Source organism: Python bivittatus, unplaced genomic scaffold (genome assembly GCF_059951505.1).
Source record: "Python bivittatus isolate LINGU-HERP-01145 unplaced genomic scaffold, Pbiv_v1 ctg000700_np1212, whole genome shotgun sequence".
In the NCBI taxonomy this organism is placed as follows: Eukaryota; Metazoa; Chordata; class Lepidosauria; order Squamata; family Pythonidae; genus Python; species Python bivittatus.
In genome coordinates, this window is record NW_028277098.1 from 28807885 (window position 1) to 28831051 (window position 23167).

The 23167-nt window shown below is 40.2% G+C and overlaps 1 protein-coding gene across 2 annotated transcripts in view; it reads left to right on the forward strand.

Annotated features, from left to right (window-relative positions):
* ZNHIT6 (zinc finger HIT-type containing 6) overlaps window positions 1-6442 on the forward strand; it is a 49342-nt gene extending 42900 nt beyond the window's left edge. For both annotated transcript variants that reach the window (XM_007424114.4, XM_025164038.2), the window contains one exon: window positions 4768-6442. In XM_007424114.4, the coding sequence (XP_007424176.2) occupies window positions 4768-4844 (77 nt within the window). In that variant the 3' untranslated portion in view covers window positions 4845-6442. The remainder of the gene's footprint in view (window positions 1-4767) is intronic.
* Window positions 6443-23167: the final 16725 nt, after the last annotated feature.

A 23167-nucleotide genomic window follows, 5' to 3' on the forward strand; every position in this document is an offset into this window, starting at 1 on the left:
TAGTGAATCTCTGAATTGTAGAGCAGTTACGTCATGAATCCTTTGAAGGTAGAAGCCAGAGGGTAGGGGAGAGTTACATTTTGTTTGCATGCATTAGCTGAACCCGACTTGCATTACTGTCTAGCTGAAAGAATAAATCTTATAGAAAAACTAATCTTTCTATTCTTGATACACCATACATTATTTTTTTAAAAAATGACTTAGTTTGTAAGAATGCCCTTATGTGCTGTGTCTTGTCTGATCAATCCTGAGAACTCACAATTATATGCTAGATATGTACTCAGTACATATCTAGCATATAATTATTAAGATGTTTCTTGGTAGAATTCCACTGAGGTTACACAGATGTTGGTGACCTTCTAGTTTTAACTCTGTTTCTCATGTGCTCAGTATTTCTTGTCAATTTTCCATTAGCTCTCTTTCAGTAAAATGAGTGGTCCTTATTAGGGTGTGTGAATGTCTCTCTATATGTAAAATTAGTTGACTTCATCAGAGTAGGTGTTAATAGTGCTATGGAAGGAGAATTGGGGTAAGCTGGAATATAGAGGGAGCAGGGTGATGTGCACATCAGGAAATGAGTGATCACACTATGACATCAACAGCCAGGCATTAGGCAGTCCTGACTACTTTGGCTCCCATCCCTACAGCATTATGTTGAAATATTGAAATGTGCAGAGATATCAGGACTCAACAATTTTCTGCATGAATTAGAAGACTAAGAAAATCTAAATGCAATACATCTGACAATATTATTTTATTAGAAGTTATAACTGAAAAATGGCATATTCTTTTTTCATATTTGCAGTGAAACATAATCATGTCATAATGATAATTTCTCTGTCACTTTTTGCCACAAACGTGTTGACGTGAAAAGAAGACAAGCCTGAATTTTAGGTGACCTCTTAAGGAAAAGTAGACATGAATATATATAGCAAGAGAAAGAATAATTCAGCACAGTGACCAGTGTCCCCATCTTGGCAGGCCAAAGGTTCCAGTTCCAGCTGAAACCAATCCTGGAGATTTCCCCTCAGCAATAAATCTGTGGAAGTAATTCTCCTATATATGTTTGTGCATATGTGTATGTACATACATCAGTCAGAAATGATGTCCTGTCCTGCTTGAACAAAACAGAATAACATTTACAGACAACTGCAAATCTTCAGCAGCCACATCCATAGTTATTCCCACCTCTAATTTGTTTCAAACAATATCTTCTTTTCAACAATAGTTAAGATTATTAACAAACTCCTGCATCACTCATTTACAGGAATTCGGGCGGGGCGATCTTATATTTCTATCAGTTAAATACTTAACATTTTAAACCTGTCTTCATTCCAAAACACAAGTCAGTATGTCTTTTCAACATTCTGGGATTTTGACGCCATGCACTCTTCTCACATATGGAGATGGCACACAGCAGATAACCCTGATCGCATTGGACCTGTTGGAACAGAGTCATTATTTTCCCTTCCTGACTTCCCATCTGGAGGCAAGAGAGTTCCTACATATTTCATGGGATGTATAGTTAGTTGTTTCTTTAGGAGAAGCTTACAGGGCATTTGTCCCACTTCCGATTGTTCCCAATTTCTTTACTTTGGTTATAGAAATAATTTTACCAGCAAAATAAAGCAAGGGGGAAGTAGGGCTGTAAGAATGGGAGAGGTCTTTCTTCCATGGCTGTAAAGGTAATCTTCAGATCTTCCAATTAGAACAAGGTGATCAGTCCTCAGTTCTCACCTGACTTCAGGACAGGTTGGCATAGTCATGCTGGGATGATGATGATACCACCCAAAAAAATGTTGCAGAACAATGCCACAGAACTGTGCAAGAAACAGAAAGGAAAGGAATCTCTTCATTAGCCGAAAAGCTTTTGCCCAGATTTTGTTTGGAAAGGCTTCACCTGCAGTCCTACTAAAGCATTCTTTAGACGAAGAAAGACGGAAAGCACTGCAGAGCATGATTTCTGGATTCTTTTTTCCAACTTCTTTATAGTAGCTCTCCTTTGAATGACATGACTAGGGGAAAAAAAGAGGGAAGGGAGCTTAGAATGAAGAAGCTGGCAACATTCCAAGATGCTGACCCACTTTTTTCCCCCATAGGACTGCATTGGGGGATTATTTTTATTTTTTTTCTCAGTGCTTGGCCAGACCTGATCCATTTTCAACGCAGTCTTTGTTTTGGAGGATTCTGCCCCCAGATCAAATTTCTGTTCAGTTTTTGAAAGGCTTTCCTGCTGACAGAGTCCTGAGCCCCTTTACATAATTTCATTCCATCACTCTTTTGGGTTGGAAAAAGTAAAAAGGAAAGGCATGCTCAGAAAGTTTCTTCTCCGCAACTGTCCTGGGCAGTTACTCACTGGAGACATCCTTTCCCTTGAAGAAGATACGTGGCCTCTGTAGTGGCCAAAAGGAATACAGTATCGGATTATGCAGTGAAGGGCTATATGCATAATTTAAGCTAAATTTTTGAAATGCTTCATTTTCTTTAAACATTTCTAGAAAGCCATCCTGGTGGAAACCAAACACCAGAAAATGTGCCTGCAAGCTTTCTTAGAAAGGGAAACAACTCTAGTCCCGTTCTTTCTTTTTTTCCTCTTTCAAGCTTTAGTTAAGATTAGCATGGAAGTTGAAGCTCCCAAGATTTCAGAAACAATTATTCAACTATTCAATAAATTGGTTCCTATTTTGGAGAAGAAAGTGGGAAAGTTTTTGTTTTTACAGTAACTGTGAATAATGTGCCATTCTGATATTATGTATTTTCTATGCCTTGATTAATGTGGAAACTCAGAATGGGGAAAAATTAATTTTGTTCTGCTGCAAACAACTGGCACAATATCATAAAGACTTACCTTCATATTCACATCAAATTTATTTGGTTCCTTTTCACATTCTCCATTTTAACTATAGAACTATACCCTAGGTCCTTCAAATTTATGGGGCAAAGATTCTGCTTTTGCATCAACAGAACAATATAAAGTGGCAAGGTTCACTACTGTGTTGAGAGAAGGGAAATCAGAACTCCTAAATCTCTTGAAACAGAAGTACAGAATTTCTGTATGCAATTTATTCATTCCTAACTGCAAGAGGAGTCAGAGAAAAATGTAAATAGAGGATGGAATTGATTCTGATTTGGCCATGAAAGCCAAGATGCTTATCTTTCTTGGACTAAACATTTTAAAGCCACTTACATCAGGTCTTCTCAAGCAAGATTTTTTTTTGTATTCCAAGATTTCCAGGCTTCTGTAGCTAAACAACTTTGAGGTAGGCGAGGTGTCCTTAGTCAATAAAATTACTGCCAGAAGTGATAGACATATTTGTTACTTCCAGGCATTCTTCTGCCAATAGAATATACAGTATCAAAAGAAAGGTGCTGCTCAGTTAATATCAGGTCAACAAATAATCTCTCTGAGCAAGTCTTCAAATCTTCCATTCCTTTGAGCAGACAGAATTCTAGGAGACTAAATAGACAAGTATCAGTCTCAAATGAATGAAAGATCATTTCCTGAATAATGATCCAAGTCACCCCTCCATCTGATGCTAACATTGAAATTCAAGGTGATTCTGAAATTCCAACCATTAGGATTCACATCACAGAAGTTTTTGACAATGAAGCCTGAATTCACATACCAAATATCAGACTATCAAAATAAATTTCAGGAAAAGGAAATACAAAGTTTTCTCTGGCATAGTAGTTGTATTTAGTTTTTGTGCTAAAAGTCATAACTCTGTCTCACAGAACTTCTGCGCATACCTGATCAGCATACAGAATAGTTTGAGGGGGGAAACCATATTGGATAAAACAGTAGTTAATAATATTTGTTTTAGAACCTAAAACAAATAGTAAAAGAGAATGCTGACCTTTATCAAAAGTAGATTTCCTTTTCATGAAGCCTAGTCTACCCAACAGAGCATCTACTAGTACTTTGGCGTTATTAATTTCTGGCACTTCCATTGCCTGAGAGCATTCTGGCCCATAGAATAGAGGGTGGGGTGAGTTCCTAGAAATCACCTCTTAAGGAACTGCTATGGATAATCATGGGCATTTGATTGTTGGTGCAGAATTGATTTTTTGGGTTTGACATATACAGTATTCATTTGTAAGAGCATCTGTTTCTTCCTCTGCTCGTTGTTTTATTACTTTTAAGACATTTTACATTAGAATGTTCCCCTAGACTGAAGCTTTGGAACCACCTTAATTGATCTGAGGGTAACAGGAGCTTTTTTACTATTGGCAGTGCTTTTACAGGTAGTCTTCATTTAGCAACCACAATTGGGACCAGCAACTCAGTCATTAAGTGAAGTGGTTGCTAAGTGAAAACATGACTGTGCTTGCTTGCTTGCTTGTTTTTTTATTTATATATATTTATTTATTTATTTCAAATTTAGATACCGCCCATCTCACGAGAAAGTGACTCTGGGCAGTTCATAATAAAACAACAAATAAATATTAATGAAAATACATAAAAACTTGTGATTTTACCTTTGCTTTACAGACCTGTGAAGGTCATAAATGCGAGAATTGGTTGCAAAGTTACTTTTTCATCACCTTTGTAACTGAACAGTCACTGTATGAGGCAGTTGCTAAACAAGGACTACCTGTGTTATTCTGAGAACTATAACTTTACAGCAAATCCAGAATGTCTGCATCTCATGGCACGTTATTTATCAATAACTGTGTGCTTATAGATAGGCACATTAATGGAGGATGCAAAACTAGAACTGAGTTGACAGCAAAAACTGTATAAATGTATTTCTTTCTCCCCTTTAGAAATCAATACATCTAACAAAGACATGATTAAGGAAAGTTCTTCTGAGGAAGAAGGGGAAGTCCATGATAGCTCCTGAAGATACCAATGCAGATACAGATTGGAGTATTTTATATTACATCCATCATTTTGAAGGCACATTCAGCAAATATATTTGTTTTGAACATCTTTTTTTAAAAATCCCAAATCTATAATTACTTAAAAGCAATGCAGACTGAATTCAATAAAGATTAAAGGATCAACCTCTTTCTATGAAAATTACTGTATAATAGGATTTTGTAGGATTTACAAGCTTGTTTTTTTCCCACTGCTTGACCTCAGTTAGTTTGTATCTGTAAATATTTGTTGTACATTCATGTCCCTAACCAACATAGCTTCAAGGTCACCTTATAGATGTATTGTAAATGTATTAAAAAATCGGGTAGATATCACATATCTTTGTCTCACTCCTTGCTCAGTTTTCAAGCACTTGCTAACCATTCCATATAGTTCTATCTTATATGGTTCTCACCACATTCAAACATTCAGTCATGTTTTTAGACTTATATTCATTGCTTTTCTTTACGCTTAAACCATGTATTCAAAGCAGACCTTTTTTTAGATATTCACCAGTGTATCTCTAAACAGCTTAATCGTTTTTTCTGTACTCTCATTTCTCATCCTTTCATTCAACACCATTGATTGCATTAACTCAATATTGCACAAATTTCCCCCACACTCTCCTCTAGTTCTTCCATTAAAGCCATTCATGGGAGAAAAACATGCATTAACCCACAGCTAGCTGATGGACACCAATTCATACTCTCTGCCACACCTTTTAGCCCTTTAATTCATAATTCATACTACACCTTCACTCCACAAGATTAAACTATCTTCATTCAGATCTATTGCATCCTTCCCCTTTCTTCTAGTTTCACATACCTACAATGTATCTATTCTTTTAATTTCATTTTATGAACTAATTCATGTTTCTCCTGTATTCTAGATTGCAATCTTCCATATGCCTTAAGGGGTCAAAAAATATTGACTTCTGCTGCCCATCATATCTTTGATCAGCTGAAACTTTCACATAATGTTTTTAGTAAGATAGAAGAAGACATAGATTAATTCCACATGCAGCATGCCCTACTAACAGTAAGGGCAGTACCAGTGGGCTTTGGCACATTTTAGTCGGCAAACCACAAGCGCAACCAAAGCCCAGTTGTACTCCAAGAATTTTTTTTTAAAGAACTTTATTAAATTTCAACAAAGAATAAAATATAAGAAAACAGAAAAAAGGGGGGGGGTTAAAAAAAAGATCAGAAAAGAGGGAAATTTAAAATGCAGAAAAGTAAAATAAAAAAAGGATAACTTCTGGCTTTCTTAGTACAGATACAAATATATAGTACATACAATGTCAAGGTGTTGCCATTTGCTATGGCAAACATGTTCCTCACAGGGCATTTGGGGTAATTGTAACGGTATGTGGGAAAGACCTTGGGATGGGGCAAAGAGATGCTGCCCAGGGAAGGTCAGATAAGAGACAGCACAGCCCGCAGCTGCATAGCAGACACCGCAAGAGGCTCAGAAGGGACCCTCCCTAAGTACTTGGACTGTAAAGGTGAAGGCTGGAGAATTGTATTTTCAGATTTGCAAGATTCTGTTAATTTAGCTTTGCAATAAAGTAGAATTAATTTATCTGATCGTGATTCCTGTCTGGTCTATGTGGTGAGGCTGACAGGCATGAGTCAGAATCTAGCTAAGGAAGCTTCTGTGGCAGTTATTGCCTTCCTTCCTCTTCTCAGATCCTTCCATAGCTGTTGGTGCTGCCAGCTCTGGGATGTAGGGAGGGAACACGGGATAGCTGGAAAAATCGAAACAGCTGTAATTATTTGCAAAAGTATGATACAGTCCTTAACTGGGCTACTAAAGTAGCTCATTCAGCTCAACCCTGGCATGCCTCTCAGTTATAGCCACACAAATGTTAACTTTTTGAGTCACTGGGCTACCACATAGATTCATAGAATTTGAAGATGTCTTAGTGATAATTTGTTCAGTGCAGGATCCATCACAGCATATCCATCACAGCACGATCAGCCTCTATTTGATGTCCTCCAGGGAAGGAGAACTCACCACTGAATCTACTTCCTTGTAATTTATTTATTTATTCATTCAATTTCTATGGCCCCCCATTTCAAACAAGTGACTCTGGGCGGCAAACAAATTTATTTATTTATATATTGAATTTGTCACCACTGGACAGTTTACAGAAAAGGTAAATATTAATTAAAAATACAATATAACAATAGTCCTAAATAAATAATAAGCAATCATAAAATCAGTTAAAACCAAGTATAAACACAATACAAAAATAAATATAGCAGCCAAGAAAAATTTTAACCATAGATATTAATAGTAACCAGGATATGGGCTTCTTAAACACACTTGGGGCCCCCAGCCTGGGCATATAGCCAGGTCTTCAAGGCCTTACAAAAGGCCAACAGGGTCAGGGCCATCCTAATCTCTGGAAGGAGAATGTTCCAGAAGGCAGGGACTGCATCAGAGAAGGTATGCCTCCGAGTCTCTGCCAGCTAACATACCTTGACTGACGGGACCCATAGCATGCCCAACCTGCCAGACCAAATTGGACGGGTAGAAACAACTGGGAGAAGACCAGGTAACCGAGTCCCAAGCCATGAAGGGCTTTAAATGTGACAACCAACACCTTGAATTGCACCCAGAAATACACTGGCAACCAGTACAGTTCACTAAGTAGTGTTACATGTGTCAAATATCTGATACCATTTACTACCTGTGCAATTGCATTCTTCACCAGTTGAAGCTTCCACATGCTTTTCAAGGGCAGCCCCACATAAAGTGTGTTGCAGTAATCCAGAAAAGAGGTCACAGGGGCATGAGTGACTGAGCAAAGCCTCCCGGTCCAGGAATGGGTGCAACTGGCGCACAACCTGAAGGTGTGCAAAGGCCCTCCTAGCTAAGGCTGCCACCTGCTCTTCTAGCAGGAGCTGTGAGTCCAAGAGGTCCCCCAGGTTGCACACTCAGTCCACCTGGGGCAGTGCTACCCCATCCAGGACCAAAGGTGGAAAAACCTTGCGACCAGAAGGCCCAAGTACCCAAAGCCACTCAGTCTTGTTTGGGTTGACCTGAAGCCCATTGTGCCCATCCAGCCCCTACAGCCTCCAGACACTGGAAGAGGACATCCATGGCATCACTCAGGCAGCCCAGGGGGCATATATAAACTGAGTATCATTAGGATACTGATGATACTTCACCCCAAGCCCAAATCGTCAGATCACTTCATCCAGAAGCCTCATGTAGATGTCAAATAAGAGAGGAGAGGACTGAGCCCTGGGGCACCCCACAATGTAGGGGCTGTGGGCTGGACCTTCCCCCCCCCATCAACACTGACTGGAACTGACTCCAGAGGAAGGAGGAGAACCAGCACAACATAGTGCCACCCACCCCCAACTCCTGAAGCCAGTCCAGAAGAATACCATGATCGATGGTATCAAAGGCCGCTGAGAGATCAAGAAGAGCAAGGATGGATGCACTACCCCCATCCCACTCCCGCCAGAGGTCATCCAAGAGCATGACCAATGCTGTCTCAGTCCCATAATCCGGCCTGAACCCTGACTGAAAGAGGTCCAGATAATCCAGTTATAGGTCTGGTCCTGTCCTCAGGAATAGAAAATAAGTCCACTCTCGCTTCAGTATGCTAACTCTTAAGATATTTGAAAACTGCTATCATATTTTCCCTCAGTCACCTCTACTATAGGGTAAACATGCCCAGATCTTTTAACTGTTCCTCACAGGATTTGGTTTACACCTTGGTAGCCCTCTTCTCAACTCACTCCAATTTCTCACTGTCTTTTTTGAACAAGGGTGCACAGAACTGGTTGGGCTCAACAAGTGGGCTCAAACCAGGTCAAAATAGAGTAGAACAATTACTCCTGTTAATGTACCTCAAGGTTTCATTTGCCTTTTCAGTAGCTGCATCTCACTGTAGCTCATATATTACTTATGGTTAACAAGGATACCCAAATCCTTTCCACTTTTACAAATACCAAACCAAGCCTTGCTGATCTTGTACTTGTGCCTTACATTTTTCCTCCCTAGATGCAGAATTTTACATTTCTCCCTGTTAAATTCCAATCTATTCATTTCAGCCCAGAGCTCAAGTCTATCTGGAACCCACAGACTTGCTAAGCATCCATCAATCCTGTCATTCTAATCATTGCTAAAGATGCTGAATAGCACAGGATCCGCCACAGAGCCCTGGGGCACTCCACTCAGTATTTCCATCCAAGTTGAAGTGGACCTAGTAAGGAGCACTCTTTGGGTGTGCTCATTCAGCCACTTGTGAGTCAATCTAACAGTTGTATCATCTAGTCCATACTTCACCATATTATTAAGGAGAATATTATGAGATTCCTTTATGGTAAGCAAAAGACTCTCACGTGCCCTAACTGTATCTGCCAAATGGACTTCTGGTTCAGGATGGACTTCAAATAAATAAAATAAATAAATAAAGCAGTTGACAGACTTTTGAGGCATATCCTAAAATCTCAATAACTTACTCAACTGCTCTGTGCAGTGGCCTCCCTGGGGAAATGATGAGCATCTCATTAACTGAGTCATTTAAAGCTAGATTGGACAACACACTGGAAAAACTGCTGTGGTAATAGCAACTTTAGCTCTTGGGTTGGTACATTTGCAGCTTCAAAGTACTAAATAAACATTAGCTCATTGTCCTTGCCTGAAAGGGTGAGTAAATATTATTTATTATGATAACTTCGTCTTGTTTTTATAAAAAAGGGGGAGACTGGGTTGTGTAGCTAGCCCTTCATTGTTCCAGGGCACAAAGAAATACCAAAGCAGCAGCCAAACTTTTTTATGGTTTTCCAGCCTGTTTATTAGATTAACTGCCTGTTCAGAGGATCCCAAGGAATAGGAATGTGAAGATAATTTATACTGATTGGGCCCACAATCCGTTTAACCAAATATTATCAGCACTCACTATAGTTGGTTCCCCAATATTTTACCTAGAAGCTTTCATGGAGATCTCAGTGGTCAGTGCAGTAAGTTTAATTAATGGGGGGACCTATTAAGGAGGGAGAGAAGGAGGGTCTTGCCTCTGACTCATCATGCTTGAGCTATTTCTTTACCATCTACTGAAATGGTGATCCTTGTTTGTCAGATCTTTTGCAGAGGGAGAGACTGAATAAACTGGTCCTCCTGTCGATGAAGTCACTTATTTTTGAACTTAGTTGAAAGAAAAAAGAAGCATTTGAAATGAACTGGAAAATAATTACAGTATTACATAACTAAAAGAAAGCTGAATATCATCTACTGTAACATTTGCTGACCATCTACTGTAACATTAACCCCCAGATGTGGCCCATATGAGGACCTTCCTCCATAATACCTTTTGGGATTCCCAGTATGGGAAAGCCCAAATTTTAAGGGGATAGGATATGGATTAAACAGCAGCACTGCAGCGCACCACTTGTAACATTTCAATAGTATTACTGTTATTATTGATAGTAATATTTCTGCAGTACATTATGCAGCTCACTATGGATATTATGCAGCTCACTATGGTATAAGATTTCCCTTATCCCACCAAAATAGTAAAGAAAAAAAAGCCCACCATATTTTTGATATTTTGAAAATATAGATGTTTTAAAATAATGTTCAAATTATTTTTAAATAAGACCAGGAATTTTTTAAAAAGAGGTACAGAAATGTTTATTGAATTTAATTTTCAAATTACTTTTTGAGTTAACCCTTCAAGTTTTGATACCTAATTCTGTCTCTAGTAGTTTTGTCTCCATCTTTTGTTGCATTTAAACATATGTACAATTAATATATCTCGCTAGTTGTGGTAGGACACATACTATATTTCAAAATTGGTGGTTTATGTGTAACCACTTTCTTAGGCCAAACGTGTAACTTTTCTCTTAATGGATGCCATTTGTAATTTTTATTTTGGAACAATACCCAAATAACAGACACACACTGATGAGAATCAGTGTAATTCTAGTTAATGCAAATTAAGGCCACATATTTTATAGAAGAAAGATGCAAAGAATCCTTTTGTAGCCAGTAGTGCTACTCAGTTCAAGCTGTTTTTGCTTACAAACACTACATTCTTCCTTTTAAGTTCCAAGCTATTTCCCGGAAAACATTTTTAAAGAAAATTTCAAGAAAAAAAAAGCATTCATTTTTATTTGTATGGTTGCTATGGAATTTGGTTGAACTGTATGCAGATGCAGTTTGTGTTAATAAGCGGGGGGGGGGGAATGTGTATTCCAGCAAACAAAGATTAGTCTGTGTTTGTATTAGAATGTTGCTATGGAAGAGCATATGGTTTTATTTCATGGAGATTTGCAATGAAATGGAAGGAAATCAGTATACAAGGCAAACAGATAAGAAATGGCAATAAATGCCACAGTATATCAATGTACAAATTGATTGCATAGTTGCCAGTGATAAAGTAAAGTAATTATCATTTGGATTAGGTAGGCTATTTTTCTGCTGAGCTGTATGGTTGGGTAACAAGCCTCTTAATTCTGCCTTGCCTGTTTCACTGGAAATGGCTTCTTCTTTCCCTTTTTTCTTAATGTTTTGGTCGCTAAAATCATCAGTTCCCATATTAACCATTTGATTGAAGACCATGGCTGTATTGCGTCCAACATATTTTTTCTTACCACTTTGCTATTTAAAGTTAGTATAATAACCCTTATTACTCTAAAATTATGTCCCCCCACCGCCAACACAATGCTGTCCTTCAGGTATGGGTACACAACATGGTAGATATTCCTAGCTAATAATTATAATAGGTCATAGAAGTTGCCGCTTTCTATTATTAGACAAAGAAAGAGTGTACTATTGTCTATATAATGCTAAGTCAGATATTTCTGCTGAACTATGAGACATTGGCATTCTTCCATGCTTGCCTTTTTCTGTATAGTAACTGAACCACAGACATTTCCATTCTACAAATTATCTTTATAGCAGGCCTCATTGAGACACGTACACACACACATTTGTTAAACATACTTTCTGATTAAAACACATAAACTCATTTAACAGTGCTTGTACTAAGATGCAGATCATTTTTAATAATTCCCTCATTATAACTATTAACAACAGATTTCTGGGAATTATCAGAAGGCTTTCTCTTCATACTTTACTCTTTCCATAGTAAGATTTGATATATTTCTTAGTCAATAAGCATATTCTCCAAATGATGCTGGAAGAATGCAGTCCTAACTACAAGGTTTCATACACTGGAAAGGCAATATGTACTGTCTTAGAAAAAAAGAAAACATTGTCTCAGTATACAAAGCACTGTTTGCGTTAACAGTCTGGGCATAATCCCCCCACTAATTTGGAGGCTATGTATATAGCCCCTCAACATTCCTTAATGTTGGTCTGAGCACATACTTCATATTGTCATGTAAAGATATAAAATTAGCTATTTATGTGCAGTTTGCTTCCATAAACTCTGGATGTTCAGAGATCCATTTCAGAGAGCTAGTGTGAGGAAAGGAACATAGCATTATTGCTAGAGTACTTGGGTATGCTGTAGCAGCTATAAGGGGTAGTAGAAAGAGCAAGAGAGACTTGTAGCAGCCTTTTCTTTTTTCTTTTTAACTACAGAGAGATGGCACTCTTTGGTCCTGGCACATGCATATAGAATTCTGGAAGCCATAGAAAACAGGACTTTATTTATTTATTTATTTTTCAAATTTAGATACCACCCATCTCATGAAAAAGTGACTCTGGGCGGTTCACAATAAAACAACAATAAATATTAATTAAAATACAATAAAAACAGTATAAAAATACAGTAAAAATAGAATAAAACCAAACACATACACAAATAATAATATCTTCCAAGAAGTTGATGATCAGTAAGATGTTAACGTATGGGAGCATCTTCAAGGGGCTAGCCACCCCCAGGGTTGGTTGCCCCTTTTCTCGCCCCATGCCAGTTGGCAGAGCCAGGTCTTGACTGCTTTCCGGAAGGACAAGAGAGTTGGGGGCTGCCTCACCTCTGGGGGGAAAGGATTGTCTTCACTGTTGGCAATATGGCTGCCCCTAGCCAGAAGGTAAATGAATAAGGCTGCTCAGAGCCACCTCTTCTACCCCTCAGTATGCCGTCTGATACCCTACCTTTGTCTTCTTTCTGGGCTGGTAGCCATATTTCTATAGTATTCAAGTGTAGCTCCCTCCCATGTTTATCCTTTCTAATCCAGTAGAATGTTGGACAGAAATTATAGGAATAGGCTTGAGATTCTGTCTGTCTGTCAGCAGAATAAGTCTCAAAAAACTTAACAGAACTTCACCAACTTGATATGGGAGAAGGTGACCTTCCCCCCCCACCCCACAAAAAAAAAAAAAAGATGAGTTCTGGGGGCAGCAGCAAAAGATATACCTGAAAAAACTCCCCAATACATCCCTATGACATAGATAGTTGGGCAATAGCATGGCATATTGCTGACTTCTCCAGTCTAACACCCCCCATCCCACTTTTCTGATCCCCTGAACCAGATCAGTGTATGGAGCCATCCTAGGCTTCCCACTGCAGAAATACAGACATGGATGCAACATGAGGAGAGAACAGAAACACATATAAACATATGTACCACTCTGATTAGACCCACACTTAAACAGAAATGCATGGAGGCAATACATACACCACACACACACACACACCTTGATTAGACACTCATACAAGTAGGCAACACACATGCATCTGCCCTGATTAGGCTCTCACAGAAAGGCACCTACCTCTATACAACAAAGCAACATGTGTTTATAAAACTCTTGTTCTTCTCAAACATCTCACCTGAGCTGCTACATTAGGTTTGGGCCACTTGGCTAGAGCTTAATCATTCCAGGATGCTAGCCAGAGCCTTCTGTTTCTTCCAAAACACAAGGCGATGCAAAACCTTGATTCACCAGTTTGTTAAGTTTCCCAGCACTGGCTAGACTCCAATTCCCATCCATGCTGCTGTACAGATTCCAGAGGACAATGCTCAGTGCACGCAGGTCCATGATGGGCCTGATTGCCTCTGTGTCTTCTTCTTACAAGAGTAAGCAGACTGACTGCTTTGGAGCTTCAGCACAAACATGACCTTTTCACATTATATGTCTTTTGTTTCATCCTTCTGTTCATCCATGAACTGGCTTATTTCAGCAGCTGTTGTACACTTCTATCTGTAATTTCCACAACACGGATTAGAAGAACCCACTAACAGCTCTGATTATTTTTTGTAAGCCAAACCATTTTATCAGTAGCTGAGAGTCAGGATGCTAAGTTCCCACAAACGTATTCCCTTTCCAGAACAATCGACACTCACTATCCACACATAAAACAAGAATATAGCTTCATTTTATGTGCTGGAAAACATCAGCATCTTTGTTAGAATAAGGTGGAGGCACTAGAGCTACTCTCCTCATTACTATCTCATTGGTAATTCATTTTAATTTGACTTAGACTGCAATGATTGATTTGTATGATCTTGATTTTCAGCAAAGACTGAGCCCTGTTCCCACACTTAACTGGGTCAGCGGGCGGTGGAGGTGAGGATGTGTTGTGGAAATACCAATGAAGTAGGGAAAGGATGCAGAGTACAGCTTCTGGAATTCTTTCCAATCCCTTTCCCAGCAGTGGCCAAAGGGGAAGTCTGTATTTTCTTCTGTGCACCGAAGAAGCATATTGTGTATGGGATGGGGGCACTTTCTCCCAAGGGACTCACCAGAGTGGTTGCCTATATATTTTCCGTATATATGAGGATCTATATCAGGGCAGGTGCATATATACCCTCTGTCTATGTGTATGTGAACACTAAGCACAGGGTGGGCTGCGTAGGTTCTGCTTTTGATCACACGACCAGGAAGGTGTGGGCTTAGGGTGAAGCAGTTGGGAGCATTCCAAGCTCCTGCTGAGTTGAAGGATTTTTTTCTAGAATATTTTTCTCTGGAGTTCCTGGACAAATCTGACTCATTGTCAAACTCTTTCTTTTGCTCTCCTGCCACACCACATTTGGTCTTATTCTGTTCCATTTTTGGACAGTCATCCTGCTTACAAACAGACAGAGTCCTGAATCCATTTACATAATTCTTCCCAAAATTTTGTTGGGTTGGAAAGAATAAAAAGGGTCCATTGGTCCCTTAGGCCAGGTTTCCTCAACCTCAGCAACTTTAAGATGGGTGGACTTCAACTCCCAGAATAGCTGGCTGGGGAATTCTGGGAGTTGAAGTCCACCCATCTTAAAGTTGCTGAGGTTGAGGAACCCTGCCCTAGTCTAATTGATCTTTTACAGACATCACTACCAAAGTCTGAACACACTTTACTCGACTCCAGTAAGTAATCCTGCCATACCTCTTACTGCTTGCTTGGCCGATCAGGAAAGAGGTGTTGGTGTAATGTAAGCCTGCCAGTATTCTCCTGGCACAAAAGCTCATGGAATATTGGCCCTTCTTGGAGAAAGTAGGTGGGTACCCTGTTCCCCAAATGGTTACTTTTAGTCCAGTCAGTGTGATTATGTGTTGCCAGAAGTACCAATTAGGAAAAGTGATTGCATTAACTGATGAGCAAGTTAAGTGAGTTGTGAGAATGGGATCAATATCAAACCATGGTCATTCAGGGCTGGGGAGAAGGAATTGAAGTACAAATGGTTTTTCAAAACCTGCTTTATCATGTATATTATACTTTACTACTGAAAAGTTGCTTATAGTTTTTAACTACTTTTGCAGAATATAAGCCAATAGCACTTTAACTGGCTCCAGTAATTGGTATATAGTTACCTCTGTATTGCAGATGAAATCAATCTTTCTCTTTTTCTGCAAGCATCTGACAGTCTGGTAGATTGCATAGTCCAATTTCAGTTCCATTGTTTGTGCTTATCCAATAAATTTGATTAAATGTCACTGCCTTTTCATTTTCATTCATTCTGAAGCTTCTTCTCTACTAGATACCATGGGTTTTGTTCATTTAGTGAGACTTTGCTGACTACTCATTCTGATTTCAGTTAATTTGAATGCATAGTGGCTTCTGTCACTGCTAATATTATATGAAATTCAATATTTGCTATAAAAAAATTGCCATTCACAGCAAACTTATGGATATTTTTAATGTAGTGTTAAACAACCCTGTGACCTATTGGGTCATCCTTTGAGAGAAAGGTAGTACAGTCTGATAAGGCTGACCTTATTTTTTTTTTACCCTGATGCTGGACAGTCCCATGATTATCTAAGAAGAGTATATATCATAAATAGAAAAATAATTGTAGTGGCAAACTGTCCTGCTTCAGGTCTCAACTCATACACACACAGTTGCTAGATGAAGAAATCAATTTACTCAAGGCTGAGCAGATAATAGCAGATAAGGGAAGAAATGTAAATCAACAAAGTCTCTTGGAAAGAAAGTTTGCCTGGGTGGTTTCGATTTCAACAGGAGCATGCAGAAGAGTAGTCAAAATCCAGTCCAAAGTACAGAGAGCCAAATCAGGTTTGTCAGCCAGTCCAAGGTCAGAGTTTCACAAGCAAGATTCACAGGAATGACACACCAGAGCAGAAGATCAGACAGTTGTTTCCAACAAAGGGACAAGGGTCAGAGCTGCCTCTTAAATCAGGCTTCAGCCAGCTGTCTTTAATCAAGAGATTTACTCCCTCGCTTAGCAAAGAGTCTCAATAAACATCTTTGCTCAGCTATCCATTCTACTCACCAGATGCAGGGGCTTGGAAGCCTTGTGAACATCTGACTGCTCCAGCTGTTCAGGTGGTGCCTGTGTTTGATCAGCCTCAGGTGATTCTTGGCTTTGTCTCTCCTGAGGCTGACATTCCACAGGTTCAGCTGGAGCAGTTTCTTCAGAATCAGATTCAGAGTTTGAGTCCTGGGCCATGACACAAACAAACTTGAATAATAAGTCAACATTTACTTACCTAAAAGATAAATAGAATGACCACAGGTGGGCAAAAAAGCAGCGGTAGCGGGAGTGACTTCTGACTTCCTGCTGGCTTCCCCATTGACTTTGCTTGTGGGAAGCTGGCAGGGAGCATCAGAAATCACAATTACGTGACTGCAGGGATGCTGCAATGGCTGCAGCTTTGTGAATAAAACTGTCTGAACATCATGGAAATTTCACTTCCACAGGAGCAATGGGTCCCGAATTTTTTTAGGCATTCTTTAAGTTAGCGGATTTTAGGAAACTTGATTCAAAAATTGTGGCAGTATAATGCACCGTTTGGGCTAACGTGAGGGTACAAACAAACAGATAAACACAGAGAGTGTTTTAGTAGTATATAGATTATGTTCTGGATTTTATTTTCATTATTCTTAAATGCCCCAAACAGAGAAGAGGAAAAGAGGATAAAAACATAACTTTTCATCATGATGATTATGATTAAGACATCATGATTCATAATGATTATAGTAAAGGAATCCCCAGTTTAAGTATGGGTTCCGTTCCCAAGATCTGTCCTTAAGTCGAATTGGTATGTAAGCCAGAACAGTATTATTGTATAATACTGTATAAGTAGTATTGTGTAATTAACACAAACCATTGTGTATTTAACTTGAATCATTGTGTATTTAACTCAAATTTTGCTACAAAAGGCTCTCTTCTTAACTATGGGTCATCCATAAACCAAGCATCCTTAATTCAGGGACTACCTGTATGTAATTAGGAGATATAATTCAGAGCCAATTTCATCCAATCTCCAAATCAAGCTGACATCAAACTGGAAAATGAAATAATCAAATTGGATGCATTTTCATTTTATCAAATCAGTTACATTTTCCAAATCAGTTTGGGTCAGATCAAGTGAACAATATGAATCAACAATTTGAATCAGATCAGATCCTCATATATTTATTATTTATTAACTTCTTACATTGCCAACTACCAGTCTTCACATAGTCTACAGTACAAAGAGTATACCAAAATTAAGATCAACTATAATAAAATTAACAGTTAAGAACTTGTTTAAATTGTGTTTTTTTAAGGTTCTTTTTGAAAAGCCAACCAAAATATTTTTTCTCCCAACTCAGCAACTACAACCCAGCAAGCCAAGTTGTACAACTACAACTAATTTGTAATGGCAGCTACATTTTACCTCTTTAGACTATTTCAATTGAGGGGAATCATTCATATAATGAATGGGTGACCCTATGGGTGGTACGTGTCTTCCTCAATCTCGGGTCCTCTACCAGAGGCCTGGGAGTTTGAGGGTTCTGCGCAGTATCTTAGCTGTTCCTAGCACTGCACTCTTCTGCATAGAGAGCTCTGATGTTGTTCCTGGGATCTGTTGGAGCCATTCTCCCAGCTTAGGAGTCATGGCCCCGAGTGCTCCTACCACCACTGGGATCACTTTGGCCTTTACTTTCCACATCCTCTCTAGTTCTTCCTTCAGGCCCTGGTACTTCTCCAGCTTCTCATGCTCCTTCTTCCTGATGTTGCTGTCACTTGGCACTGCTACATCTATCACTACCGCTGTCTTCTGGTCTTTGTCTACTACCACAATGTCTGGTTAATTAGCCAGTACCTGCCTGTCCGTCTGGATTTGGAAGTCCCACAGGATCTTAGCCCTGTTATTCTCCACGACCTTCTGTGGAATCTCCCATCTGGACTTGGGGGGGTCTAGCCCATACACTGTGCAGATGTTCCTGTACACAATGCCAGCTACTTGGTGGTGCCGTTCAGTATATGCTGTTCCTGCCTGCATCTTATATCCTGCCACTATGTGTTGGATTGTCTCTGAGGCCTCTCTGCACAGTCTGCACCTTGGGTCCTGTCTAGTGTGGTAGACCCCTGCTTCTATGGATCTGGTGCTTAATGCCTGTTCTTGTGCTGCTATGATCGGTGCCTCAGTGCTGTCTTTTAGTCCAGCCCTTTCCAGCCACTGATAGGATTTCCCAATGTCAGCCACCTCAGCTATCTGTCGATGGTACATCCCATGCAGGGGCTTGTCTTGCCATGGTTCTTCCTCCACTTGAACTTCCTCCCATGTCTGCTGCTGCCTGAGGCATTCTCTCAGCAGCTCATCTTTGGGTGCCATCTTACTGATGTACTCCTGGATACGCCAGGTTTCATCCAGGACAGTTGCTTTGACACTCATCAGACCCCGCCCGCCCTCTTTGCGGCTGGTGTACAGTCTCTGGGTGTTGGACTTGGCGTGGAAACCTCCGTACATTGTGAGGAGCTTCTGGGTCTTCACATCAGCAGTCTCCATATCCTCCTTTGGCCAGCTCACTATACCAGCAGGGTATCTGATGACTGGCAGGGCGTATGTGTTGATGGCATGGATCTTGTTCTTCTCATTGAGCTGGCTCTTCAGGACCTGTCTTATCCTTTGGTGGTACTTGGATGTTGCTGTCTTCCTTGCCTCCTCCTCATGGTTCCCGTGTGACTGTGGGACACCAAGGTATTTATAGCTGGTCTCTATGTCTGCTACGTGCCCACTGGTAGTTCCACTCCATCAGTCTTAACTACCTTCCCTCTCTTTACTATCATCCTGCCACACTTCTCCAGTCCGAATGACATCCCAATGTCCTCACTGTAGATCCGTGTCAGGTGGATCAGTGAGTCGATGTCTCGTTCACTCTTAGCATACAGCTTGATGTCATCCATGTAGAGAAGGTGGCTGATGGTGATTCCACTCTTGAACTTGTACCCATATCCAGACCTTGTGATTATCTGTCTGAGGGGGTTTAAGCCTATGCAGAACAGCAGTGGGCACAGTGCATCACCTTGGTATATGCCGCACTTGATGGCCACTTGAGCGAGCTGACTTGAGTTCACTTCCAGTGTTGTCTTCCACAGTCCCACTGAGTTCTTGAGGAAGGCCCTTAGCGTCCTGTTGACTTTGTATAGTGCCAGGCATTCACAGATCCATGTGTGCGGCATTGAGTTATAGGCTTTCCTGTAGTCAATCCAGGCTGTGCTCAGATTGGTCTGCCTAGACCTTGAGTCTCGGGCGACTGCCCTATCTATGAGTAACTGGTGTTTTGAGCCTCTGGTGTTGTTCCCAATGCCTTTCTGAGCTGTGGTCATGTACTGGCCCATATGGTCTTGTAGCTTGGCAGCTATGATGCCTGATAGAACGTTCCATGTTGTGGGGAGGCAGGTTATTGGCCGGTAGTTGGATGGTGCTGTTCCTTTGTGAGGGTCTTTCATGATCAGTACTGTCCTTCCTTGTGTTAGCCAGTCTGGGTGGGAGCCTGCTGCTAGCAGTTGGTTTATCTGTGCTGCTAGGTGTTCATGCACTGCTGTTAGTTTCTTTAGCCAGTAGGTGTGGATCATGTCCGGGCCAGGTGCTGTCCAGCTTTTCATGTTCTTGACCTGCTGTTGGATGTCTGCTACTGTGATGGTGACTGGTTCTGGGAGATTGCTGTGGTCTGCTTTCAGGTCCTGCAGCCACTTTGCACTGGTGTTATGCGTCTTCTCTTTCTCCCATATGTTCTTCCAGTACTGTTCAGTTTCCGCTGCTGGTGGCTCAGCAGTTACTCTGTGGTTGCATTGCAGTTGGGAGTACATTTTGGATGGATCTTTGGAGAACAGGACATTTATCTTCTTGGCCTCTGCTTCTCTAGTGTATCTCCTTAGCCTGTGCTGTGAGCCTTTGTTTAGCAGTCTCTAGGGCTTCAGATGGAGTCAGGCCCATTTATTTTTTCAGTAGCTGAGTCTTATCCTTAATCTCCACACATTTCTGTAGTTCTACCAGCTGACTGACTTCTCTCCAAGTTGCCTTGATCTTAGCCTCCAATCTCATTTTCCAGGGTGGGTATGTACTGCTGTTCTTCTTGATCGTGTAGCCAAGTATTTCCAGGATTACAGCGGCTGTAGCATATACCAATTAATTGGTTTCAGTTATGGTGATAGTAGGGATTGTCTGGAGGGCTCTGTTGGCATCTTCTAGCATACTATCTGATGGTACTTCTCCACTGAGCCTTGGTAATCGGACTCTAGGGTTGACTGTAGCTAGTTTATCCATGATCTTATGCCTCATATCAGCTGCTGTGCTCTGTAACGGAAGGGGTGGCAGTGACATTCCAGCTTCAGGTGTTGGCTGCACATCCAGTTGTTCTTCCAGGTCTGTTTGAGTCTGGGTTGCAATGTGGAGTTGGTCTATCTCAAGTTGTGAGAGCAGCTTCCTCTTCACCACGTTGAAGCACTGGGTAACTAGTTGTTTCTCAGTTAGTGTGGATGTAGGCCTTTTGTCTATCCATAGTTCCCTCATATGTTTCATATATCCCCTCTCATTAGGTCTGCTGTTGTAGTAGCATTCCATCATTTCCAAGTTCTCTTGTCTCGTCCATGTATGATTTGTTCCAGTAGCCCACTTAACATCAGATTGTCCTGGTTCCCCAACATCTGGGGACCTGTTAATCGGGGCGACGTCCGAGCCGGCTTGACTCTCTTAGTTCGTGTCACTCTCATATTTTGAGGTAGGCAGGTGAAGCATTAGGGGTCTTTGCCCAAGGACCCCTACTGGTAAGGTAGGTACCAGCTGGGATTTGAACCCCGGTCTCCTGCATCAAAGGCAGTGTTCTAACCACTACGTTATCCAGCCGCTTATTTTATTTATATATATATATATATATATATATATATATATATATGGAAAAGAAATTCTGTCAAGCAGCCTAGATTATGCTGCATTAACCAGCACTTTTTGGACCTATTCTTTTAAGATCTGCTTCCAGAAGACTAAACTCATCATATTACCTCTCTCCAGTCCAACACTTAAAAGGCATCCCAGAAGAACGCTATAGTCAATAATATAAAAAGACATACAGGGATCAAGAAGTATCAGCAGAACTGTGTTATATCTTCACTGCAGCGGTCAATATACTTCAGACATGGTGGATCTATTTTGTTTTATATTAGAACCCCAAGATCCATCAACCAAATAGTGATTCAGCTTGGCAATTAGTTATTAAGAAAGGACAGGATGTTTCTGAATACATGATCAGCCAAGGAATGTATTAGTAGTAATAACAAAACCAAGATCACAGGTCCTTTTACACATACATTAATTCCTAGTTTCAACAGCCTGGTTTAGGAGAAAAAATTTTAGTTGCTGATATTGTTAGACCACTGAAATCAGAATCCTTGCTCATCTATGGCAAATCAAATATGGATTACCAGTGGATTAACCTTAAACTGTCTTATGATTATGTCTCCTTGACAGCAATCAAAGCACATTCGTTCCCAAACTTGGCTAGAACTGAGACTGAAAGAACCCCTCCCCCCAAAAAATCTAAATAAAATTAATGCTGGATCACCAGAATATTGCTTAGCATTTTGTCCAAGAGTTTAAAAAACCCTCATAGACTTGATGTCTAAAGATTACTTTTTCAGCTGGGGGCACAAAACCATCAAAACAGTTGCACAATGAATGTGGTCTTCTCTTAATGATGTGTTCAATTACCAATCATTCCCAGCTTCACATGATCCATGAGGTATGCAAGCATCAAGCAAGCATGTAATTGGTTGTGCCCATGAAGAATCCCATCTACATCCTCAGAAGAAGAAACTGGAACACCCAAATAGAAACTTAATCATCACTGGTACACTTTATAAAGAACTGGATGCTTAAGAGATGCAAGCCATGTATAATAGTTGAAAGGAGCCCAATATATGTGTGTCTGGTTTGAGGAATTTGTTGTATGGTATCTCAGCTTTCTCTTATAGTGGATTATTTTAACTTTAGTTATGGGGGTCCTTTTTATATATTTTTTTTTTCTGTAAAGTGGCTGTTGGTCATCTGGAGTTATGTATTTAAGATAGATAGCCTTAATAGATACATTTACTAAATCAATAGATTCCTAAATTTAAACTGTTAACAACTTAGGAGACTGTTGTATAAATAGTCAACTACAGTACAAACTTCTCTACTAACAGTAAAAAGACCTGCCTGCTTGCTAGATCATAGGAATGTTGTAAGATGGAAAATGAAGAAGTCTCCATATCTGCTTTAATGTGTACAGGGGCATCTTGGTTCTAAATGAGAAATAGTTCTGTTGCTGGAACCCCATTCCCTTTTTCTCAATAAATCTTGCTAAAGAGAACTCTGTGTGAATCATGCTTGGAACAAATCACTTTCAGCTTTAGGCTGTGGCCAAGAAGCCTGACATCTTTTAACCTGTGTTTTACAAAGTGATCCCAACAAGATTTCTGCATTCCTCACAGATAAGCAGAGTGCCTAGTGTGAAGATATCATAGCCTTCCCTTCCCCAACCTTGGTATCCTGCAGATGTGTGAACTTAGAATTCTTATCCATAGCCATGCTGGCTAGGGGCTCCTGGGAGTTGTAGTATGCATGTCTGGTTGGCATCTGGATTGGGAAAGATAACCAAGGCAGCCATTTCATGACACTGTCCGT